General features: G+C 43.3%; 1 protein-coding gene across 1 annotated transcript in view; it reads left to right on the forward strand.

Moving 5' to 3' along the window:
* Positions 1-27,483, forward strand: part of stet (stem cell tumor) — a 246,581-nt gene that overhangs the window by 147,412 nt on the left and 71,686 nt on the right. Inside the window, exon 5 of the mRNA XM_018032000.2 lies at positions 20,298-20,410. Coding sequence (XP_017887489.1) covers positions 20,298-20,410 — 113 coding nt within the window. The remainder of the gene's footprint in view (positions 1-20,297; positions 20,411-27,483) is intronic.

The following is a 27,483-nucleotide window of genomic DNA, read 5'->3' on the forward strand; positions in this document are numbered from 1 at the left end:
ACGAAAACGTTCTACGGGGCCCAATAAAAAATGGCGCTAGCCCGTGCGGAAACGAACGTGCCGGATTACCGGGCCCCGACCGCCGCCGACGCTTTGACTGTAAACGAGCTCGTTTATCGGCTTGCGAAAAACGAAAATGCTAAAACCGATTCATTTACAACGTCTACGGACCCCGACTAATGTTCACCAATTATCTCCTGACATCTCCTAATTGCCTTGTCTACTCTTACCTGATCTATGCACATTAGACGACAGCCGATCGTCCGATCGATAAGAATTCATACTCCGATCTATTCTCAGCTTCCTACTCGTTGACGAAAATTAAGATTTCAATCTAGGCTTCGAATCGATTTATTAAAATGTCTGAAATAATTGTATCCTGAAATTGTTTCAACGCCTGCAACAGCTGTCTCGTAACTCGGTCGAAAAAACCAGTACGGCCACGTTTATATACCTGAAAAAACATGGTGTGTACTTGGTAACGATAACAGTTGTTAACAATGAACTCTTATGTTGAACATATCGTCGCGTCACGAGACATTATCGCCTATGGTTGATTGTTCCTCGCTGGCGTTACGCGCGTCGTGGCACCGTTATGGGAAAATATTTTTCTCGGCAACGCTCGCCGGTCCTTAACGTCGACGGCTCGTAACGATGGCGATAAATATCGTACAAAATAGCCCTACGACCTACGACGCGACGCTGTAAAGAAAGAAGAAGCTGTACGATCATCGTGCGTCAGCCTGTTTCAGCCCGTGTACTACCGTACTCCCTTCTTTACGGATGCCAGCGCACTAACGATGACTAGAGATGAGTCAAAGGTGAAACTCTGTTACACCTAATGCGAACTTACGTTTTATGTTAATTTCAAAGCGACAGAATTTCTCTCAAACGTTTCTGATAAAAAATAATATAATAATTTTATGTAGTGCAGGAGGAATATAAATTATCAAGTCTATATTAATTCGATTTGTCGTTGCTAAAAAATCAATTATATCTGACCTAAAAATAGAATGATTGAACCCTTTGAAAAGGATTTCAGGAAGACACATTCTGTAAACGGACTGTAGGGAGGAACCCATGGCTTGACAAGCACTGCTCCTTTATTTCGCAATCGTCCCAATGGAATTCTTCTTTCTAAGAAACGTAATTCAATTCCTTCCAACAAATCCATTTTTAAACCCTTTTTTTATACTTCCATAACAGATAAGATATATCTTCATTAGCAATGCACATTAATTGGCTGGCGTTAAAGTGTCGAGGATCGAGCGAGGATCCTCTTTGGCTAGTTTCTCGTATAAAACGCATTCGCTGGAACGAAGGTAGGAACGTGTCCGTATATAAGACAGACTGTCATGGGTAAGAATGGAGGTGGGCTCTCGTCCTTTATCGTGTCGCGGCAGTCAGGGGTTGGACGACCTTTCTGCTCGACTCGAAGAGCGCCTGCCTGGCTTGCCTTGGCAGCCACGTCCTTCCCTCTCGATTTGACGGGGCCTGCCTAAAGTCATCCACCTACTAACTCCCCCGTCTTGTCGTTCCATCAACGCCAACTAGTTCCGGCGAAGGATTCGCTTTCTCCACCTCGCCAACGTCACCCTTTCACCCTTCCGTCGTGAAAATTCTAATTTCCGTTTCACTCTGGAAAACGAACCCGCTCTACCTTTTTCCCATCTTCACTGAAAAAAAAAAAGAAAAGAAAAGTTTGTTTCTGTTCGACTATCGTTCGCTCGAGGAGCAAGTTTTGACAAGAACGAGTCATACGATTTGTGATTCGATCGTAAGACAACCACGTCCAGACGAACTTATTTTTTTAGTATAATTCTGATCTCTAGTAGCAAAGAAAATATACAGTGAAAGAGATACGATGTTCTGTCCACACGTTAAAACTGTACGGATCATAATTTTCACGAGAAACATTTGTGCCCCGTGGCTCTCTTGTAAATTCACCGCGCTCATCAAAGGAAGGGAACCGATAAATGCGTTACTTTACAAATGGTCCGACATGATAAACGTGCTCGGTCCTCATCAATCTCTCCCAAACGGTACGAGAATAGAGGAAAGGCTTCGCGTGTGGTACATGCGAAATCGAGGAATTTCGCATACTGTCAGATTCGCGAACCACGTACGTTAACGATTTTTCAGAATATGCCAGATTTATATTCGTAATAAAAAAAAAAAACGAATTAATTATTCAGAAATGTGCAAGACTAATTGATAAATTGATAAAAAAGAAACAGTGCGTTCTTAAAATCGTTAGAAGATGGTATTCCATTGACTCGGAAATCGCGTCGTACGAATAAAGAGGGGAAGTCGATGGGATTCATCCTGTCTACAGGTTTCGCTAATTTTAAGGATTGTGTCGCTGCGCGACTGAATTATCCCGATCGGGCACCGTCACACGGAGACAGAGGCGTCTCGACGCCTCTGCAGACAAGAAACTCGGGCGTCGCGGCATCGCAGACACGTAGTCAGACGGTTTGCACTATTTATAGAGGGGCTGCTCGAACGGAAGAGGACGTTGGAAAAAATGGACACCGCGGATGAAAAGAGAAGAGGCAAGGCTCCGTGCCGTGCCGTTTGTATTAAGGCTAATTCACTTTGATCTCCCGTTACGTTTAATTGAACATTATATTATTTCGGCTCTCGTTCCCTGCCTTTCATTCGCCCCGCTTAATTATGCAGTACTCTTCAACGTTAGACTGAGTTCTATTAAAATGAACATTTTAGTTATGCGTCTTATATGGAATAGGAGGTAAAGTAATTTAATAAGAGAGCGAATCGTTTCCCATAAAATGCAATAACTATTTTACATTATTAAATTATGTCATTTATCGAATGAAGAAGCCTCTTGTCGCATGTCGTATTAGAGACGACGATACGACATTATAGAAAATAATTCGAGTACCAAAGGGTCGAACTATTGTTACATCAACGACTATTTTGCGTTTCGTCTGAAGATGTCATTAAGACATTAGAGAGTTAAGAAGTGTAATGGATCGTGGAACGAAAGGACGAAGGAGGCAGATGTGAATCGTCCTTTATGAGTAGCCATAGCGTGGCAATTGCGGCGCCAAGTGACAGACCCTCGATGTCTAGCGAACGTCGCTGCCAACGACGCTGGCGCTAACCCAAATCGTATACCTACCTAATCTCCTTCTTCCTTCTTCCCTTCCCTTTTTCTTCGTTTCCTCTGTTCCTCGTATTCTCAACGTCTTTCGGCCACCAAAGGGATTACAGACTGTTGCCGAGAAAAACGTACACATACATTGGCTTACTAATATCCTTACCTCCCTCTCCCTTCGGTTCCTCCCTTCGTGTATTTATAGCGAAGCTGGGTCGTACGTCCCATATTTGAAAGAGGGTAGAAGCCTGTCCTCGTTTTATAAGAATTTCGTGAATACTGCAAAAAGTCACTCGATTATTGCTTTTAGAATTTCAATGATAAAACGTTAGCATAATTATAAAAGTAGAAAGGATCCAGAATTCAGCTTTCGATTTCATGAATTTTATAATTATTTATTTCGCTTTTAGTTGAAGTTTAATTATAAATTTTATGGAATACATTTTGTCGCGGAACAGTGAAATATTTTTGGGAAATCGAATGGCAGACGTGGCATGAATGACCGATTGGCGGGGTTTGTCGTTGGTTCTCGCGGAAGAATCGGTGGCGCCTGGAGGGTCCGATAATTTAGCCAGGCTCCCAAAAATACCCTCGTTATCTGTTTGCATTCACCGAGTTTGAAACAAAGAACAGCTGAACATTTCGTTTTTTTGAATATAGCGGCGAGACCCGTGGCAGCGAGGGAGGGAGAGTACGTACGATGATTGAAACCCGAAAATTCCGACAGAATTCCCCGAATCGCGGGAAATAAAATCGCGTCGGCGCTTGTTACGATCCATTCAACCGGCCCGGCGGGAAAATTCTCGTTTCTGATATTATCATAAGAATGGAATAAAATAGATACGCGATGTTGTACGCGATAAACGAGGGACTATAAAAATGTTGGGAATTTCGAAAAGTACGCTATAATAATATTATGTCATTCGCGGAAAGCTTGATCGGCTGCGTAAAACCTGACACGATGTTCGAGCCCACAAATTAAATTAAATGAGAATTTTTTTATGGAATTGACTGGCTAATTTAAAAATAATTTATTAAAAAATTGCAGGTTGCTTCGTTTCATTATATAATTTGTTTCGCGCGTATATTATTTTTCGTTTCGATGATTTAACAGAGGGTTGGAATGGACGTGAAAGAATTTCTTTTGAAGTCGTAACGCGACTGTTTTACGTACTACGGGGGCTTTTGAAATAACTCGAAATTAAAGGGTAGAGGATTCAGTGGTCAATGATCGGAAGTTGGAAGCGAATTCGGGCGGGTGGGAATCGCGATAAATAAAAACGTGTTCGGGACTAAAAAAAGCCGGGGACACGGATTGAATAGGATAGAGGCGGCCGGTGCGGCGGAAACCGCGTACCTCATGATTTTTCAACCCCCGGCCCGACGTCGTTTACCAAACAATTCCCAATTGCCTTGTCAAAAAGTTCCGGCCCAAACATGGCGGCTGATTCATACGACGCAGATTTATTGTCAGCGAGGCCGGGAAACAACGCAAGGGAGAGGAAACCAGGAACAAAAAAAAAAACAGTGCGAACTGGGATGGGACACGTGCGTGTCGCGATTCAAAAATCGAAACCGCGAAAGGAGCGACTGAGAAATGGGACTGACGGGAACAAAAACCAGACATTAATTGGACTGATAGGTCAACTAAAGTTAAAAAATGTCGTAGTTCAAGTTACATATTCACGTTTCTATATAGATTAATGTCAATTTACATACATTTATATAAATATTATAGATTATACTGTTGGAGAAATTATTGATTGATTGCTGGGATCAATTTAGTTTTAGACTCGTCAGTGACAAATTTAACAAAAAATGATTGATTTTATTATAGTATTAATTAAAAAACAGACAATTCATTTAAAAAGGTTCACTTTAATCAAATATTGAATTGATTGAATGACGTGAATTTTCAAATCACTATGACACCAATTTTCATTTCATTTCCCTACAAGTTCGCAATTTACATAAATTCACTGTTTCAAGTAACAAAGAATATGAGCGAGTCCAGAATATTTCTCACACCCAGCGAGATACTCGTTCGGTGAGCAGTGAAGAAAAGTGAACAGTGAAAAAAGGAAGTATACTTTATGAAAATTGGATTCGTGATGTTTCTAAAATAGCTGATTCAATTATATGAACGATCTCAGTTACGTTGAAAAAAAGTTCGGCTGGAAATAAAATGGAATGAAGAAGAGCGAAAGGCTAGGTGGGAGCAGTGGTTAGAATAAGTATGATGGATGGGTTGTTTTATCAATGTTATTAAACTATGATCTGGAGGAATCGAATTTTATGAGATACAGAAATTAATATCAAAATAACATTACTATTTTCCGAAAAAGATTTATTCTGTTGATACTTTAATTCAATTCTGATTTTTAATCATTTTTAACACATGAAACTGAGAATTTCCAATGGAACTTATGCTCATTAATTAAATGATCGTTTGTCCTCTTAATTAAAACGCGCGAGGCGATCAGAACGAATTGCGTAACGCGAGAGGAACTGACTTACGGTACAGGTGCTGATTCGCGCGTAGGACAGGGGACGCTGGTCGAGGCGGCTCCGGGAGGAGAACGGAAACTGCGGGCTGGTAATTAGTTTCTCTGAATCGCGACGAGATTCGAAGTCAAACTTTCTCAATCGCCCGAGGCGGTTGCCGTTAATTTTGTTCGTTTTACTCGAAGTCGGGGCTAAATTTGCACGTACCATTGTGTCAAATAATGTTCGATGCGTTTTCGCGCTGAGTTTCCACGTACATCGGTAATCGTCGTTAACCCTTCGCTGTGCGCTAACATTCCGGCTCCGTCGTTACACGGAACGTAGTCACTTAACTTAGCTGGAAACTAATGAAAATCTACACCCTTTCACGATTCCCTGTGATTTAACCGTGACTGGTTAATTCCACTCTGCAGCTATTCGTTTCGTCTGATTAGTTTCCCAATAGTTTTTTTTAAACAAAGTTCTACTCTATGCGTTAAAGTAAACTAGTATGAAATTGAACAGAACACATCCGAATATAAAGACGAACTATTTATGCTATTAAGGTAGATTGCATTGCTTAATAAAAAATATTAGAAATGTGTAAGAATTGAAACGAACTGAATGTGGGTCGCGATTCTAACAAGAGATGAAACAGCAACGGTGGCCAACACGGCGCTCGATAAAACCAGAAATTTAGCTGGACGTTTAGCTACGGCTCGACAAGAAAATCAAGCCATAAGGTAACGTAGCGCCTGGATGGTGGCCGTGGCGACAAAAATGGCTTTGAAATCCGTGTGTCGGTGGGTTAAGAAACAGCGGCGGCGAATTGAAACGGCGAGGAAAGAGAGAGGGTTGCCGATGATACGAGCGTTGAAAGGAGGCTACGCTACATCTCCTCTCGAGGTCAGCCGGGAACGGACAATCTCGAGGGGTGCGAGTAATTTATGCGCGCAATTAGGCGACGTTGGGGGGCTTGTAAATTAATTGGGAAGATGGTAGTAAAAGTTAATTTGGTAGCTAGCCAGCCAGGGCTACTCGGCCAGTCGTTTAGCTCAGGTGGCGCGGCGAGTACCTCGGTACCCGAATTCGCGGCGGAGCAAGAACCCATAAGAGGGACCTTGCCATTAAGGGTCAGAGTAAGCGTACGGTTCTCGAAGGGATCACCTAAGCTCCTAATCGAAAATGCAAACGCCGTTACCAATTTGTACCTTTTCCACTTTGTTACCACTCCTGAATTCCAGATGTTCGTTCCTACAAGCAGAACAAAAATTCCATTTTTACGAAATTATCCATCTAACTATTTTACGTATTAATAAGAATGACGATATATATTTATTATTTAATCACTTTAACAATACTAAATACTGACTCATAATAATCTTCACGTTTGCAACAAGGCATTTAATTTAACACGATACTATTTTCTCTAAATTTCTTGTACGAGCACTACAGTCACGTGGACAGATATTTGTGCTTTATTTTAAGACCATTGTATCATGAGAGACATGTTGCTTTAATCATAATCCCTATCGGACACGTGTATTTTCTCTGACCCAGAAGAAGAGCTGTCACAGACTATTCAGTGTAAAACGTTTCTAAATGAGTTTCCCTGCCATTTACTGCTTTTGGATCTTCCGAGATTCCGTTGCTGTGATAAATAACGTTAGCCGAGTTAACTAGCTGTACATAAACGGCGTCAGTAGAAACGCAACGATCGCGAGCATGTTAATTAACTACTCCCGTCTTATTTCGTTTTTTGATTTTTCATTAATTAAACGACCTCCCCCCGTTTAATCACGTGCAAGGTACGTCAGGTATAATAACACCAATTTCGTTAAATATATCGCGTAATATTTATGTTAACATTAAAAAGCTGCACAGAATTAAGAGAAGATTCCCTCGAGATCCGGTCGGTGAGGTCTAACGCATTTATTACATGTTTTATTCTAATTAAGGTTCGCGCGCCGACGAACAAAGGGACAGCTAGCGAAGAAAAAGAAGTCAAAGCAATTTTAAGGTACCGCGGCTGCCGCGGTGAAAAGCGTAAAATTTATTCTTCGTTTACCGCGGGCCGAGGTAACGGCATTGTTTCGTTTTTATTCAGCGTCGTCAGTCGGTCGATGGGTCCCCGGCCAGGACGAGAAGTCAAAAAGTCTGAGTCTTTCTCAATTTCTTTTTACAACCGGGGTTGATATTCTTACACGAAATTCGTTTCATTATCCCCCAGCGGTCGGTTAAAGATTATAATAACGGGAAACGATGATAACAAGCTGAAAGTCGGTGGAGCAGGGGAAACCGATGCGAAACGCCGGGCTGACGACGGCGACGCGACGGATGCCCATTATACGCGTCGACAAAGGCAATTTGCAACGATGCGCCGCGCCGCGCTGCTCTCCGCTTAATTACTTTCATTTCCGACCATGAATATTTCCCGGCTCTCGAACCTGTGTAATTCAATCCGTTAACCAAAGTAGAAATTAATGCGACGGAAAGGAACAAAAGCGTTCGGCGTCTTAAGATACCTGACCGTCCCGAGGGAAACTGGCCAAGGTAAATGCATCGCGGGTAAATTAAATTCACGTCCACCGGAAAGAACACCCCGGGGTTCGTATACATTTTTCCATCCCCCGGTAACGTCCTATATAGGGAGGTCGACGTAAATACGGCAAACTGTTTGAAACGCTGTACCACGAATATCGTCTTAATTAACATTACGAGACGTGGGTATTGAATTTTTAATATCCATTTAACGCGATCATAATTCATTTCCGATCGTGTATATTTTTATATTCAAGCTCTTTATCGTCTTATATGACGGTAGAAAGTTTGTCTCTCGATCGCACGAATGAAACACAGGTAAAACTTTTGCCGAATGAAACCGGGAGTCGGAACTGGAGAAACTTCGTGCGGAGCAGATCTCTTTCTGAATATAATTTAACAGTTTGAGAATTCCCACGGTAAAAATGTTAATTGTCTCCGAGGAGACCGAGATCCGAAATTTGGCGGTGCTGTTGTTACGACGATGTAATATATCCGACGACGGAATTCGCTTTTACGTCTTCTTCCGGTAATTCTCGGCCGCGCTTCTTTACGATCAGACCGGATATCGAATCTCGGCCGAGAGATTTCCGGTCGCGACGTTATTTCAGCGATTTCGCGGTTTTCCGGTCTCGGATTTCAATGGTGTAACCGGCCCGTGCCCGTAAATTCTCTCCCCCCGCTTTACACCCTGCCCTTTCCTTTTCTTCTTCTCAGTCCTTTCTGGGAGCAGAATTTTGCCCCAGAACTTTCTCCATTCGTTTTCGGTTCACGGCGACACGGAAGGAAGGAAGGAAGTGGTGCGTTTCAGTACCTTCGAAAGCGCGTCACTTCTGCACGAAGAATCCGGCGAGATTCCACGTGAACATTCGACTCCTAGAATCCTCTCTCTCGGGGGAGCGAACCGTGCGATGCCACTCCAGTGAAAACAGAAAAATAGACGTGTCTCGTCGTCGCCTCTCAGAAACGTTACAACCGGACGATACAGAATTGGGCGAACCATCGATCAATTCGATGCCTGTACGAATGACAGATAAATTGAAAAACACAGAATAAAACTGAAATCAGCGTGACAAGATCACGGTCAGTGTAATTGGCCAACGAATTACTCACTGATTTTTTTACTGACACGGGAGAAAGGAGTAAACAGCGTAGTTTACAGCGAGTCAGGTAAAATTCGCGAAAGTTAGCAACTACAATTCGGTTGCCCGGACCTCTGGACTGTCATGAATCAGCGTGAGATACGAGCTCCGTGATTATGGTCGCTTCTCTGAAACAGAATGCGGTTACATTGTAATCCCATTATCAATTCAATTAAATTCGCAGTGATACAAATTGCAATCTGCACGCGTACGACTTTCTTAGAGAGGAAATTCGCATATGCTCGTTGCATCTTCAAACTTTATTTCTTTTCTTCTATTGATTTCAACAAAAGTATACTAAGCATTAGTGACGTCTATTTAATGCTCTACAGATTTCTTCATATCTAATTTTAAAGCAAGTCTGCTAACTAGGTTCATCCATGAATAAATTCTGGATGGCCACGTCTGGCCATCGGATTTGCAAAAGCTCTCGAATCACCTTTTTCTCTGTCTCGGATTGGTCGTTATTATCGCGGGTCATCAGCCGTTAGACACATTTTTCAAGTTTTCTAATTCCCGTTTGTGCAACTTGGCCCAAGGCCGGCATGATGGAAATTCGCGGGAAAGAAATAACCTCGTCGCCTTAACAAACTTCCCTCGCTCGGTCGGTCGACGGGCACGGCACCCTCTTCTCCCTCGATTCGAGAAGGATCAAGGAAAGTGTCCCGTGGGCGCGGGGCGGAATCGTTCGTGAGAAGAGCTCGCCAAGCTTTTACCCCGTACTTCATTACGACTTAATTCACATCCGCAAGAAAACTCTTTCTCGCCTACGCCCTCCTTCTCTCTCTCTCTCTCTGTTCCTCTCCTATCTCTGGCTCTCTTCGTGCCCCTCCTACTTAACGTGAGCAAGGAAAGTGAGGAAAGAAATGAAAAGAAAAAGTGTCTCGGATCCCTCTCTCTGAATCGTCCGCGCGAAACCGAACAAAAGTGTGCTTATTTTCTCGGGTTATACTAATTTTAGTACCCTTTCTAAAGTAAATGAGTGCTTCTCATACTTATTTTCTGTCCCCTGGCTAAAAATGTACAATTATTAACAGCTATAAAAATTGTCGGACTTTATTCTGCTTCCCGAGACGTTTTAACGTCGGCCTCTGATTTATCTTGGCAATAAGTGTGAATATTTCCATACGTTTAATACGTAATTTGTCATGTTTATTAAAATAGAACAACCTAATTAATAAACATGAAACGTACACTAGAGTTGGTGTTCTAATCTGAACAAAATGAAGAACTGTTATCTGGGCAAATTGATTGGACGGTCGTTTAATCCGTACCGTGTAGCCGGATATTAGTAATTTCGTTAAGAAGTGCGCGGGATGATGAAGAGAGAAATAAAATTGGCCTAATTGGTACGGTCAGCCTGGTGAAACGTAGATATATACACTACACGTGTTTTGGTAATAAAATTACGTTACACAGGGGGAGAAAGTATTACGTATAGGAAATTGCTTATCGCCTGTAATTGGACCATGCCGAGTTATGATACCAAAAGCCGACCGTTTAACCCTTTCCCAAATTGTTTCGTCCTCGGTCTCAAAGAGAAACGACGACGATGACTGATTGTGTTTTATAAACATTTAAATTCGTTTCGCCATTTGTATCGAAGAAAGTACGCGTGGCAAATCGTCGATGAGATAAAATGGAAAAATTGATAATCGCATGCAGGAACAAACAGATAATTGAGCTAATGGATTATGAAATGGGATTTTCAAGAGGGGTGAAATTGGCGAAACTAATAATCCCTACGAAGCAGGTGCGGTTAATTCGGCTAATACCTGGATAATAAGGAGATATGCAGAGCAAAATATATTTTCGATAATTATACGGAAATATTTATATTGTCACTGATTTGTCGACTTGTACATATATACATATACAAAAATAATAATTGTATAGAAATCGTGATCACTCAGTTGATTGAACATTTCATATATCTTCGACAAACACTTAGAATTTGTTCTTTATTAATTAATTAATTAATTAATTATTTGTTCTTTTATAAATCTGTTTCCGAAGCAAACGTTAAGTTGCAAAATCGTTCATATCCGATAATGAACAACTCGCTGAATATGCATAGAGAGTTGAGACGGCGCAGCGGCGGTTGAAACGGAAACTGGAATAAGAATCAATTTGTCTGGGTGAATGTTTCGAGTTGGACGGAAACAACGGGCGCAAACCGGGTTCCTGTTCCGAGTACTTAGTAGTCGAGGAACCGTGGCTGGGAGGAGGGAAGTTTCGTTTAGCGGCATTTCGGTGCCGCGTTTGGATAACATGGAAGGTGGCGAATGCGCAGCCTAGGGTCAAAGTGAACCCCTTCGACGAACTTCATCGCGACTATGTACGTCGAAAGTTTACTGCGGTTCGTGCTAGACGAGTCCCCGACCCATGCGATATCGAGTCGCGAACGTAGGAGACGTATAAATTACCGAAGTGTACGTCGGTGCAGTGTATGCAAGCCTGAGATTCTCCCAAGTGCCCATTGTCTATTGGAAATTTTGATGAACATTCCAAATTGCTAACCATCAAAGACTGACTTCTATAATGGAAATCAAAATTATATGTATGTATATATGATCAAATATACAGATCTAGTGTATATATACATATTTATGTACGTATGGTGCATGTATAAGCACGGCGCGTCACTCGTCAAAGGTTTGCCCAACTTACGTCAAGACCTCGACTGACTGTGAAACTGAAATTCTCGAATTAACCGCTTAAGTGGTTCCCTGTCTGTATTTCCCACCCCGCTGCAGCCGTGGGTAACGAGAATGGGCGCAAAATGAAACGCAAGCGATTTAACGGGTCGTTAAACTATGAGACACATTTATTATGCGCAATTTGACGAACCGGTCTTTTACGTTATTTACTGATGAAACTGATAAGATTTGGAATATTACCCTCTTTAAATGAAAACCGAGGTTAATCCCTTATGAGCATGATTTTTTATTTATTGAAAATTAGTGAAAATTACATAAACGACATAAATAAATAACAGCTCTGAAACATTTATTTCACTGCTTATAAATACCAGTCAATGAAACATGAAAATTGAACACATGTGTACAGCAAGGAATAAATGAAAGTTTAATATGTGATCCAGTTTGTGATCAGATTTAGATTATTAACACATACGTATTATTATCAGTGTATTCCATTAGCGAGGAATGAAGTTATATTTGATTGACGAAAAGTATTCCAAAAGAATTCTGTTGAAATTAGATGGTCGTTTTATCTCGAGGCAGCTAATGGAATGCTATCATGATCACCTGCTCCATCTTTTTTTTTTTTACTTTTTACACCTTATGGTTTATCCTCGTCCCTTTCCTTTTTCACTCCCCGTTTTACTCTCGAATCGACGAAATTAAATTTTCATCCGACCCGTCCTCTCCCCTATCCATTCTCGCGTTACTCCCTCCTGTGTTTTCGCTGCCACGTACCACGAATTTCGCCGATAACCACAACTCATATTAAATTCTTTCGGGCAACAATCTCCTTCCTCGAGAGCCTTGCGGTATTTCAGAATTACGTATCAACTTAATGGATCTGTATTTACAGTCGTTTAATGGAACCCTCTTGTCAGAGTCACATATAACGTTAATAAATAAATAAAAATCGATTGTCATAAAAAGCAATAAATATCTTCTCTTGAATGTGACTTCATTATTACTTGGACGATGACATTAATCGTCGGTGAAGAAGTCGTGCAACTGTGGCAAACAATGGTGGATCCACACCTATTCCAGAGCAAGACAATCGTGTCGGAAGTGCCGTCGAGTCCCAGCCATTTTTCTTCCCTCTAATTACATCAGCAATTATGAAAGTAACGTGTCATTATCGGGACTTCAGCCGGCAACCAGCGAAACGGACGTTGCCTCATCGTCACGAATTATTATTTCTTTTCCTGTTTGCGTGGCACGCGCTACGATCGATTCGTATCTACTACCTCATTGCAGAGGCCTAAAGAATTCAATTCATGTATAACTCTCTGCAAAGTCTCTGTCGTATTTACTGTAAAATAGAAATCATTGAACGAGAGCAACATTTCACAGTTTCTCTGACCAATGGTATTTCATAGAAGAACGAGAAGTTTGTTAATCAGGCTTTTGAAACGATGAGAAAATACGAGCGCAGGTGGTAAGCCAGAGTTGTGACCGGGGAAACTCGTGGTCGTGGTACAGGGATTCGAAACTATCCTAATCCTTCGTTAACACGGATTATGGCTCGGCGGCAAGGTTAAGGCAGTTCAGGCGTCAACTCGCTATCAAGATTCCGTATAATTGTCTCGATAAGTACGTTCAATTGGCTCGATGCCCCGTTCGCCGCAATCCGTTCGATCACTCTAACACAGACGCGGGAGCTAATACGTTCTATCGGTCCGATTCGAGTCTCTATGTTTCTACATTGTGTAATACGTCCGTCGATTCAATAGCTGGCAATCGAATTACCAATAAAAATTCAATGAATTTCCGTTTTGTAAAAATAGAAAATAACAAGAATAAAATTGCTACTCACTTTGTAATTGTAACGAAAGAAATGGTATAATAGTAGTAATAAATGATTCGGCTAGATTTGTTGGAACATTGGGAAGGGTCTGTTTGGCGCCAGAAAAGGAACGCGAGGACCACAGGACGCTTATAACCGGAGCTTATTTTCGCGGCGGTACGTGTTCTCGAAGTGGATGAGCGCACATACAGATACGTGGATGCGAACAGCTCCTAACGGTGCCATCCTGACTCCGGTCACGCATCGGTACGAGGGAACGGAGGTAGGAAAAAATAGAGAATGCTAACGGAAAGAGAGGATAGGCATCGTTAGAAGATAGAATCTCGAGCCGGGCTCGTAACGCGTAAGCGTAAACGAACCTTCGAGGAGATCCGCTCGTCTGCCTCGGCCACCGTTTCACGCTTCCTCCTCGGCGGCGGCGGCGCCGAGCCACCTAATACACCTCCGCCGAACCTAATTACCTCGCGTTCGAGCGGTAACTACTTGTCTCAAATTAAATGGAACTACCGCCCCCGATGAATTCCATAGCTGACAGAAAATAAGAACGAAAACCGTAGTTACTGGTCGTTCGCACGAACCTCGTTCTGTTGTAATCCTCGCCTACACCTGTTGGTATCTCTCGTGCGACTTACAAAAACCATATTTCAAATACACCGACAATGAAACGAATCAGATCTTTCAGCAGTTCTCGTTGAATATTTCTAATAATTGCTTTATCATTTTGCTACGATTCTCGTAATACGAAACGAGTTTGGAACGAAGACAGAGAAAGATCGTCAATCAAAATATTCATTCAGAAGCCTGAATCGAACAATGTAATTATAGGCGAACGGAACTGGAAATACCTGTAGTTTTGGCACACGTTACATGATACGCGTATTATACACGTGTACCGTGACTCACACGCATCCCGATGCACGCTTAGCTGTACGTGACAGGAACGCGTTTGAGCGTTCCCTTTGAAGGGTGGAAACGCCGAGAGGGTAGCTCGCGCTTCGATATGTAAACTAGGGAAGCCCAGGTCGCGAGACGTTTCAGGGAAGGCGAACCAAAAGGGAGAGACGTTTCGGTGACAGATCCGCAGAGGCGTGTGTCGGCTGGTTATCTGATTTCTACGATTCTGCCGTGTGCCACTTACGTGTGTGGCTCGGGCGAAACACGGCAGAGGAACCGGTAACGACCAGCGCTACGATGCCCACGTGGAAACACAGTTAACGACCCTTTGTAACGACCGAGGGACCGTAGAACCGTAGACGGACACCTCGGCCAGGTCGACGGATCCTGATTCGCGTTTCACCCTCTCAGCCTCTCTCTTCCTCTTTGTCACGCCTCGTGCGCCGCGTTATCACGCCGCGTAATACCGCGTCGCGTCCCTTCGAATCGTAATCAACTGCTCGTAAGCGAACCCTACGCTACAAACTCGCTTAGGCGACGCGCCTTTGAACGAGACTGGAACCCGTTCCAGTCGTCCCGTTTCGGTTCCAATTGCGGGGTCGGTCTTACCTTCAGGTAACCTGATTGCAGCCACGAGTTCGGCTTACGTAATCGCGCGACCCTCCGTCTACTGCCAATTGGTTTTATATTTCTTTCGCGGTTCAAAACATGGCATATTATAGTGAAATCAGCTATTTGAATTTCCAATTTTATAAATTATTTGAACTTCGAAAACAGAACACAATATTCCTTGTGATTTATCAAGGTTTATATCTGTATCTGAAAAAGAAAATTGTTCAACGTCCATGATATTCATTGAGAGCAGCCCGCAGGTCTAATTGATTATGCGAGTTACGTGTTGCGCGCCGTTATTGCAAACGTGGCCCTCCGCGGCGCGGCGGCGGGACGTCCGCTGCCGTCACATACGAAAATCGGCGAGTCCGCGATTAATATTCATTTGTAATTGTTAATTGAGCAGCGGATAACCGATCGCGGCCAGGGTGCAACCTCGAAATTCAGTGCCGCGGTCTGGACGAAGCCGCGTATAACATCGTTCAATTCCGTTGGGGAATCGATCCGTTTAAAATTACAATCAACGCCCCTAAACGCATCAAACCGCTCCCGACTCTACTTTTATCGGATAATAAGTATCAAGGCTGTGCAAATATTCATATCAGTATTTATACCTAAAAATTAATTGCCTGGATCGCTTTAAGCATAAAAATTAATCATTTCTTTATAACATTCATCTGATGAATTATCAGAATTCTTGATAAGCAGTGAATTCTTTCAACGACGACGAGCTTGTTGGAAAAAGAACGTTTGACCATTTTACGCCGTCTTAAGATTACACTTAGAATCGTTTCCTTTCTCCGGGATTTTCATCTCAATGTTTCCTCGACTTCGTCTTGTATTTCATTTATCTTTCATACAATTTTCCCGTCTTTGTGGATAAAAAATTGTCTTAACATCGAAAAGCTTTGTGCAGGACGACAATAATCGTTGAACGCGAAATGAAACAGTCATAGCTCGTTTAAGGGAATACTATTAACTACGACTGTTTGAAATTTCCTTACTTTTTAAATTATTGTTTATTTATAACTGTATAATTTACATTGTCGAAATAATTCACAGAGTGGACAGTTGGTTCAGCATGGATATAAAAATGGCTACAGATACATTGAAATGTAATTAAATAATTACTATTTTGTCGGATAGAACATCAAGCGTATAAAAAGCAGCGCTATTAAAACTGTAATTAAGGAAATTGAAAGGTAACATCGTCGCATTATTCCCAGAGGTTACGAGATGCAAAAAACACAAGCCTCAAGTTATAAGAATGATCACGCTTATCTTCCAATTTCTTCTGTAATCCAATAAACAATTCTTCTGCTTCAATCCTCCGGACTCTCAGTTGAGAAATGATTTTCCTGTTCACAAATTTATACTAGACATTTACTGGCACTGACAATTGATCATTTCCGAGTATTTAATTCTTACAGAAACAGTTATTCCTTTACTGTATGAAACTCCAATGACAGTTTAAAGCTCAGGACTATAAAAATATCTTTCAATAAAATTGTCACAGTTCAATTTCTTCATAGGTTAAATTTCTCCAAATATAATTTTTGTCTTTTTCTATTTCGTCACTTGTTTGCATTTGCAAATTGAAATTTGCATTTCGAATGAACGCAACAGTTTTCGAACATGTCACTTCTCTAGTCCAATTCATGAATGTAGCACTCGATCGTATTATATAAAAGCAAACGCATTGTGAAAAAAAAGAAGTAAAAGTACGCATCTCGTGAATACATGACAGAAAGTAAAAACCTATGGAGACGAGATAGACGTAACGGGGTTTAATCAAATTTATTAGTCCCGCGAAAGAGGAATGTTAATCAAATTTTATGGGCTAAATCTGTCGTGAGTTGTTTACGCCCGCATAAACCAGTCCAATTATCGTGAAAGCTTGAAGCGTGTACCGGCTGGCTGGTGAATTACCTGCCTGCCTTTGCACGTGAGCGTACTCGAAAGAGTATTACGTATAGATACCTGCCTACGTATCTAACGCGGTTCTCACGTCGATACGCTGGAATCTCGCCAAACTTAATTTCGAATCGAAAAAGTGATGTGTGCCTCCTTTGAGATGATAGTCGAGACGGGGGCGAAGCTCGTACGCTCCGCGGCCAGTTATATTCTACTCTTCTCGTTGAGAAGTCTCGCACGTCCTTTAACTTGTACGAGGGCCGTGCTCGATCTTCGATTTAACTCCTCGCCCGGGGAACAATTTCTCTCGTAAGCTTGTCCAATTGTCAGTGTAATCAACAGAACGAAATGAGGATAGGAAATAAAGTAAATTCTTCGTTCTCACGTTTAATAAATATTGAACATGACAATCGTATTAGAATAGACAATGTTGGATTATTTATAAGTCGATATGACAAAAATGAATCTTATATTTATAAGGAAATGTACCCCCGGGTTGGTTTTCCGTGCTAAGGACCTAAAACTTTCTGAAAAAAAAGATTGTTCCTCACTTGAAATGCGAATTTCTATTAGTCCTTCTGTGCCGTTTTAATAAAAGATTATTTCGAACAAGTTTTTTTTATTCAACCCATTAATCAAAAAACAGCGTCATATTTTAATTTTTAACGTGTACGTATATTCATTGAGAGAGAAACGAATAAAGTGAATCATTTTTGCGATGCGGGACAGTTTTTAATTAATTTAAATTGAACCAGTATTTTCGCTACAGCGAAGGAAAGATAGTAAACATTTAACGAGGAATAATTTACGCCACGTGCATCTACAATATAATTTTAATTAACGCTAAAATTTCTAGAGATCGATAGATTTAATCAAATATAAAATCGTGCTTGTTTCCTTCGCGGCGAAACACGGGCCGATTAAACTGTTCCCAGGGGCCAATATTCCGGGCGAGCAAATTTGTGCAACAGTTTTGCATTCCAAATCGTCGACTTGCCGAATGCAACGCGGCGTCGTAATGTAGACGCGGGCCTCGCGTAAACCCGGCATAATGAAATCCGTACCATTAGGCCGGCCAATGGGGTAAATTCTAGGTACGGGTCTCGCGCAAACGTCGGTCCGCCGCCGTTCGTCCGGCGCAAAACCGCGCACCTACCCTCCCATCTCGCCGGCTCGTTCGACTCGACTCGATTCGATTCGCTTCGAAATCGAATAGAGAGGCGCTTGCTTCCCGACAATGCCCCGGAAAATTCACTCTACGCAGCCACGCGTATACGTGTTACCATCCTCGGGAATTACGTCCGTCCTTTACCTCTACGTGTATCTTACTAAAATCGTGGAAACGTACCTGATTTACTTTTCATTCCCCTTTTCATCTGAATACAATCTGTGTCTTCGTAATGAGTATCCTCGATCGAATTCTTTATTACGAAGCACGATTTTTGATAAGAATAATTTTCACACGTCGTCCCGTGCAATTAGATTAGACAGTTTTTGCAGATATTCTTTAAATTTAACAATCAAAGTTTCGATATTTCGCGTCGGTCTCGCAGCACTGAACGGTTAATTGAAGAATGCGTTCATCAGCGTGTCCCGATTGATCGACTATGGGTCCGGTAACGTTTATAGGACCACCATTAGAATCAGGACGTAGCGCTAGAATTCGCTGTTGGACGATCGAGCAGTCGGATGATTACGACCTAATCGAATTAAACCGTCCGTACTCGTGTTTACGACGAGCTGACTCGTCGATTCGAGTTTGCTTTGTTCATGCGAGACGGATCGAGCACCCATCGCGTGTTCCAAACGAAATGCCATCATGTTCCCCGTCGTTCGTACGCCTCCCGTCAGCCGATGCTCCCCTGAGATAATTCTGGACGATCTATTAAATGTGTCTCGCTTCACAGTCTTTTATTATAGAACATACGTTCGTTTCGTTTATTGACTTACGCGAAAGGGTTCCACCCGGTAAATTTGCGTTACTTCGTCGGCTAGACTTCCACGAAGTTCATTGCCGCGACGGTTCACCTCTTCCCGCTGGAACCGCTTCTTTTTGGCAATCAAACGAGCAAGAAACACTGCGGCTTCCGGCAGCTGGTTCCCCGCGGTCAAAACTTGCTCCACCGTGCGCTTTGTCTCGGCCCATCACCGACCACTGTCGCCGCCTTGGGAAATCTTCCCGCTCGTAAACATCCAATAATCTAATCCGTGCCTCTCATCATTGAGAACTGTCGTTCTTAATAAATAAAGTCGACAACGAATGCAACACGTGCAGCGATTGGGATTTTTAACCTGATAACACGAGTCGATTTTACATAGAATTATGCGATTAAAAGGAGTCGGACAGTGAAACGAACATGAGAAGTTTTAATTACCAACGAATCCTCATTTGAAACACAGTTTGCGAAACAATATGAGATAGCGTTGATTGCGGGCAATTTGAAGGTTTCAGTGGCAGTAATCCGGAGACGGCTGTTACGCCACTGAGCACAAGCTCCTCTTTCTACATTGGTACAAACTGCACGCGTGGTAAGACGGTGCTCGTGGATGTTTGACCGTGTCTCCGTGGTACAGAGTACAGAGTCGACGCAGCACTGGCTCTATGTACACGGCTTAGCTCAAGGAGTTTGCTAGCGTTCCTGCTTGCATTTGCCTAACCGCGTTAACGGATCCCCGATCCAAATATCAGACACCGCACGGCTCGAGCTCTTCCTGGCGACGTCGCCGCCACGCAGAATCGTGCCAAGAACGGCAAACGTCTTTCCTATCGTTCACTCTTAATGCGGGTTTTGACCGATTCAGATTTTTTATCGATTCGCTAGTTTTACGGAATTGATAATGACCGAAAGCAAGGCTCATATAGTTTTTTTGATAAATTTGTAATCCTGAAGCATGTCTAAAATAGGAAAACGTGTGAACGCTGCTTTCGGTTATATTCATCCAAGGATCGTGAGATAAAAATGCCAATATTTGTTTCCATTCATTTATTAATCAGTGTACAATTTAAGACACAGAGATTCTAATCTTAACAATTATTCATAATTCGTAATAGTAGAATAATTGTTTATGGTGTTTGATTGCAGATGAGTGGCAAACGCACCAGGAGCTTCAAATGCGCGGTCCACCATCGTGACCGCGAGGTTTGCTCCGAAAACGATTTTCACCTCCTCGTCCACGAGCCTCCTCTATTCCACAGGTACGATTTTTCATTAATAATCGAAAGTACAGAATGAATAGAAAATAAATTAAACCATTCGTTAAACGATTTTATCAAACCATACATGAATCGAGATAAATGAATACGTCTTTATATTTGGACAAATCAAAATGTATCTCTGCAAACCGTAAAAAATTCTTAGTCTTCGATTTGTTTATGAGTTTAATCGGGCAGCAGCGAAGTTCCGAAATGCGACAGGGATTTAAAGAATTCATCGAATTTACTGGTAACGAACTGTACGCTAGGGAGACAATTTCTAAGCACATTTTCCGTGGCGCGAGCTTCCATGAGAACCGAAACGCGGTTCGCGACATTTGGACTCGCGCGAGGAATACCGACCGCGACGAGACGCCATTCCCATCTACCATTCCTCGCTTGGCTCACGACAAGGGTAGAAATTGCGAGGCAAATTAGGTCTGGAGAAAACGTTTGGCAAGACAGAGCTTGATAGCCAATAAAAGAGAGCGGAATACAGAAAGGGGCGAAATTACAGCGTTAAGAATAAAGTTATTCGACAACGTCGCGGAAAAAAGAGAGAATAATAGGTTTCGCGTAGGGAAGAAACGAAGGGAATTCGAGAGGGAGAAGGTTGTTCGCATTTTATTATTCCGTTGAAACATCCGACGACACCGAGGCACCGGCGCCTTCTTACTACAGCATTTCTGTTCTGCATTTTATGCTCCGCGTCGTTACCCATGCGAGGGAAAGCCGCGGCGACGTACGTCGCACGACCTATGAAACATCAACGTCTTTCTGCTTCTTCCTACTATGTATTCGCCGGCTGGAACGACGCTTCTTCCCGTCCGCGTATACCTGTATATCCGTGTTTCGTCGCGAGCCGGCATACCGAGCAAATGCGTTTCCAGTCATTGCTTATAGATGCGATTTCCCAGTTGAAAATTTCTCCACGGTTAGTCGCAGCTGCGATTCTTTCGTTTAACATGAACCTCCTCGACCTCCGGTTAGTCGATGCGGGCTGAAGTAAATATGATACTCGGCCCCGAAGCGCGCCGCTTATCATATTCTTGTTTCTTTAACATTTTCGATGGATTCGCTCGCTCGAATATCAGGCGAATAATTTTTAAGTAATAATAAATGACGTGAATAAATGTACGCGGGACGTTAGCTGTTAGATAAATGACTCTAGATCCTTTATCGAATTATAGTTGGAACAAAATTGTCAAAACGCGAATAAATATGCAGGGTATATGCTTGCACAGAAGGTCTGTACAGAATTCCGATACGGGCGTGAGTGTCGCAACGAAATTAATCACCCTTTCTCCGGCGAGTTACCCGATGAGATTAATAGGCGCGGATATGTATCAGGAAAAAAAGCATCGGGAAGGCGCCAGGTCCCCCTCGAGCGTGATCGATTCGAGTTGTTTCTGCGTGCCGTTCATAAATAATTCATCGCGTCGTCGTCGTCGTCGGCACCGGGAAAGAGAGACAAAAGAAAAATGAAAGCGCGATGAGAGCCAGTGGGTGAATGAGTCGAAGAATGGGTAAGCGAGTGAGCGGGACGAGAAACGGCTGCAAAAAGATACGGACGAGGAATAAAGGTGGGATGTACGGAGGAAAAGAGCGGCGAAGGAAAAGGAGCGAAGACGGATGAAAAATTATAAGAAGTCGGAGTAAAAACGAAATTGCAGGCAAAAAGGAACGGAAACTGCGGAAAATATATAGCGCGCGCGGAGATCAAAGGACGGCGAGATGCGAGAGTCAGAGAGAAACGAAACGTTAAGGTTAAACGCACAAGACTCGGGCATTTATAAAAAAAAAAGAAGAAAAAGAAAAATAGAGGAACGAGTCATTAAAGTGGCAGTAAATTTCGAGTCACGCGTGTCGAATTAAGTTAAAATATAGAGGCGATCGTGATATCTCTATAATCCTTATGACAGGGAACCGTTTAAGGTTTTCGAGGAAATTCGATTAATTACGGTGGATCAGAGCAATTAGGATAGTTTCCTTTTCTTAATCGAGAAAGAGCTTCAATAATTATTTTAATGGCGAGTGATTAAACAGACGCAAAGAATTAAAAGCATAAAAATGATTTTCAAAATTAAGGATCGGAGATCGTAAACGCTTTGGAGTAACGACGATGATAAAAAATAAAAAGGGAGATTTTATCGTACACGAGTGTCCTGTTAATGTCCAGTATATTTAACGTCATTGAATGCGCACGACTCGCATTCATATTTCTATTAAAAATTGTTAAAATCCAACGTCACCAGATTCACGTTTATATATTTGGCGAATGTATAGCTGCAATAAGTGGTATATCATCAGCGGCTGGCAAATCCTTTTTATCTCGACCTTCGGAAGTTGAAATTTATTTTTAAATGCTCTCGAAAGTGCTGAAAAAATTTATTTCACAGACGAAATTTTTCGTCAAACGTCGCCGCGGAAGATAAATTTAGAACGGTCGGGAAAAAAATGTCGACCCAGTAACCAGCAAATTTTCGGGTGCGGCTACGTACCTACCGAATTCCTTTGAGACACGGTACGACGCGTCAGAATGCATTTAAAATTCCATTACAACCGCTCCAAGTGCAGTTTCGTGCCCATTACAAGGGCGGTTAGAAAGACGCGGACGTTGTTCCACCGGGGAACAAAGGGAGGGGCTGCACGGGGATAGATACAACGGAAGAGATAAGAACGTCGAAGGAGTAGGCAAACGGCAGGAATTGAAAGTAAAAATGGGACGAGTAGCGCGAGCGCGTTTCACTCCTCTCGCCGCCGTCTCCGTCTCTCGCTGTCCCCGTTCGATAGCGCGAAATCTCCTGGCGAGGAGACATTCCTGTGCACACAAGATAAGAGGCGGCAGTAGTGGCAACCTGCAGGCTCTTTGCAAATAAAATATCGTTCGGGCGTCAAGCAGACAGGAGAGATAGGAGAGGTGAAAGTGCAGTGGGAAACGGGAGGACTGGAAATATGACGGGCACTGTATTCTGAGCAGGTAGCGAGCGGGAGAGCACGCTCGGAATTCGACGCGGGAGTCGGTGCAGAGCCCTTAAGTCTCGCGGCGTTCCTTGTCGCTGTTACACCCTTCGCTTGCCTCTCTCACCTCCCCTCTGACCGGACGGGAACGGAGGGTCGATGTAAATTTTCGTGGCTAGATGTAAAACTGGCGCCACGACACCCCAGAGACGAGTCGCTTCGCGCATCGACGTTAAAAAAGCTCGGAATGCTTTATTGCCGTCGACTTCCCCTGCTGGGAGCGAATCAGCAGACGCGACGAATCGAATGAAGCGCGATGACGTGCACTGATTTGTCATGCAGAAGGGAGCCGATGAAACGCTGTGTTTTTATTGAATTCCGTACGAATTCCCTCTTGTTATAAAAAATTCCTTGGTCAGTTCCCTGAAAGTGATTCTGACGAAACACAAACCCGGCGCTGCTAATAAAATTCATAATACTACGGTTCATAATACAGTTGTGAAAGGATTAAACAGAGCTACGGTTCAAAGCTATTTAACCCGTGACACACGTTTTTAATCCGTACGTCAGAGCGGAAAATTTCTGCTGCTGCAGATTCCTTTCTGCCTTGTCCTTTCAACCCTCGCGCTCTTTCGTAGCGCGAGAGAGCTCTGCTTTCTAACTTACCCTCCCGGAGAACAGTTGACTTTAAGCAAAGCGGACACCGCGCGAATGCCTAACCAAAGCGTATAATCCGACTTGCAGACAAAGATCCACCCCCCCCCTCCGTCCCCATCGCGACCGTTAAATTTCCGCTGAGTCCACGGACGCAGTTTATATGACCGATTTCATTTTTCGCTCGCGGCCGTTTCCGCGATACTAGTTTCCCAGCGTGAAAAAAGCTGCGCCCCTTAATAAGTGACGGCAGGGAGCGAGGGTACGAGCCTTCCTTTCTTTGGATTTAATCCCGGCAGTGGTGCAATGCTTCACGATTAAAGCGGCACTCTTAAAACTCTCGCGCGAAAGTGATATTAAACGTTACACGGTACACATACAAGTAAAGCAGAGAGCCGAGAGGAAATGCCCGGGTCGTATCCCTGTGCGAATATTATTCTAACGATTGCCCGTTGGACGGTTACGCGAAAGTGCTCTCTGATAGACTGTTAACATTGCGATATTGCACCGCGTAATACTTACTTCTTTTCAAGATCTCGTTCATTGATATCTACGTTACCAACTAATTACTTACTGTTAGTATAAAAAGATAGACGAAGTTAATTAGTTTCATCGTTTCTTAACTCCGACGGTTTCTCCCGAGACAAAGACCAGGTTTCTACGTTGCTTAAATAATTAGGAAGATCTCATCGATTTATTATAGTTCCTTTTATTCAGACGAAATAACATACAGGAGTAAATACAATGGAAGAGTATCTCTTACAATTCTATATTTTTACAATCGCCAGTATGTTCGCGCATCGATAATAAAGTCAGACATGTTTGCGTTCTCGCCGTGATAAAATGAACAATCGCCGGGGTTTTCATATCCGAACGCGCGACTGAAAAGCTTTTTGCGAAACGGGAATACCGGGTTTACCTTTCTCGTCTTTGGACCACCACGTTCCACTGCTTATCGTCGGACTTCAAAGGGTCTCCTCCGCATGCACCGTCAAAGATCGCCGAGAACGAGAACTGGGGACGGCAAATTAGAGGTTGTAGACGACAATACAGTTTCTGCTGCTTTGTAAACGCGCGTCCCTCGTTTCCCCGCTTAATTTTCTCCTTTCCTTCCCCGATACTCGTTACGGAGATCGAACATTTTTCTTCTGCGAGGCTGCAATTTCATCCCTTTGATCCCGCGCTACCGTAATTCGTGTTTGGTTAAGGAAGCAACCTACTTATCTAACCCGGTTCAGAATTTATCAATCGAGTACTGGGCCGTCTTGATCTTGACTGACGACGTCCTTATTAGGACCGTCTTTTGTCTTCGAGTAATTCAAATTAATATTTGGTATCAACGAAACGTATTCGTTGTTCTGTCGCTCTTACCTTCGCGCCAACGTGTGAACGCGACGCAAGACATTAATTAGTCGCAATTTACGACGCATTGTGCACAGAAAAAGTTCGTGGACATTTTTTTAACAAATGTCAGTTTCGTTCCTAACACTTCCGCCCAATGAAATTTTATTACGGTTATTACTCAGTTGCCGGGCGAGCATTATTTCTCCCACCGGTTACAAAGTGAAATTCGCTAATGCGGAATTATAAATCCCGAAACTTTGCTTTTATCCGGCAGAATCACACAGGCCTCGCGGTTTTTTCGCGAGCCGCGAGAGTAACGAGGCCGGGCGAAAAGAAACGCGCAAAGGGGATCTCTGGATGAAATTCCGCGAGGCTCTTTGATACGCACGCGCTGCGTTACCAGAACTACGCTATTCCTTCTGCGAGAGCCTTTGAAGTCGGCCCTGTTTGATCACCATTTATTATGCCGCTTATTACCGTGCCTCTGTAATTGCCTATTCGATCAAACGCGCCAATTTGCCTCGCCTATTACTGCCTCGAAAAAAAAAAACGATCGTTGCTCCGCTCGCGTTCGCACTTATAGATCTTTTCTGTATCAATCACACGATCTTATTATATTATATGCATAATTATACAGATTGTTTTCTATATAGTGTTTAAAATACAATGAAGGAACATGTATCGATTCGCATAATTTGTATAATGATTTGTATAATGATAATAGTCGATTAAAATAAATGTTAACGCTCGAGTTTCATAAACTTGAAACATACGTTCAATGCTACGGAGGGGCACGCATGAATGACTCAAGAGGGAAAGCGAGGTGTCCTTAGAAAGAGACTCGTTTGGCGTCGTTCCGAATCCGTTTAGGATTTCCCGATACCGGCGATGATCTCGTTAATTCCGTAGCCGAACAAGCGATCGGGCCCGAGTATTGGACGGGGCGTGCGTCTCGAAATACAAATCCGAGGAAACCGGAGCCGGTCACGTTCTCGCCGGATCTTCCCAGTTAATAAAGGACATAAAGGAGCCGTTGTAGACCGCTGGCTCGTGAAAAACACTTAGCTGCACGCCAGTTTGTCCCGAAACTGTTCAGACGGCGGGATCGCACCTGGTCTTTTCTGCACGATTCGATCCACCGACAAACGGAGCGAGAGTAACCCCGTCGACACCTCCGCAGGTACCGCGTGCCTATTTCGATTTTCCAGATACTTGCCGGTTTCCTCGCTCGTTTGCTCGTTTACGTGACTGGGGTGGGTCTCACCCTGTAAAACCGTATTACACAGTCGATTCATTTAGAAGAATTCAAATACTGAATTGGCGCAAATATTGGATAATTAAATATTTTATTAAAACTGTATTCATGGAAGCAACGTTTCGGACCGTCTAGAAAACCGATTGGCCGAACGGTCTTTCTACGAATTTAGAGAAATAGAATTGAAACTTTTCGGAGCACGTCACTTTTATCACAGCCGTACGTCTAGCGCGTCGCACTAACGACTTCGAATTGCACGAGCACACGAGAGGAGCTGTCATAAAGTCAAAAGACAGTCGCACGAAACTCAAAAAGACAGCAGAGTGTGAGGGTGGGGATGAGGGGGTCAAACGATCGAGGACGGAACGGATGAAAAACGAGAAATCGGGTAGAAGTTTGGAAGACAGTGGACGATCGCAAAAGCGACCGACAAAGCACACCGCGAAACGGTTCGCGACAGACTGGTGAAGAATCGTTGAGCTAGGTGTACCTGGTGACACGGTGGTGATCCGAGGACCTAGATTGGCCGACGGCGACCCCACTCTCTGGCCAGTTGGCCGTCTGAGCCAACCGCGACGCTCGCTACCCTTCCACGCCGGAGAACCTCGTGTGCACCCACGCAGGGTGGCTCGTGGCTCGAAGCTCGCGGCAGTCATTCAGTCAGTCAGTCACTCAGTAGGCCCGCGGTGCGCCACGAGGTGGGATCTGTGAACGCGCGAGACACGAGTTTTTATTTACACCCGGTCGCCCTTGAGGTTCCTCGGCAGTGTTATGTACCGTTTGTTCGGCTCGCGCGAATAAGTCTTGTCCCGGCGAAGGAATATCGACGCATTACGCCGCCGCCTTTAACGAGTTAACCTGT

Source organism: Ceratina calcarata, unplaced genomic scaffold, assembly GCF_001652005.2.
Source record: "Ceratina calcarata isolate Rehan_Ccalc_2016 unplaced genomic scaffold, ASM165200v1 scaffold568.2, whole genome shotgun sequence".
Taxonomy (NCBI): domain Eukaryota; kingdom Metazoa; phylum Arthropoda; class Insecta; order Hymenoptera; family Apidae; genus Ceratina; species Ceratina calcarata.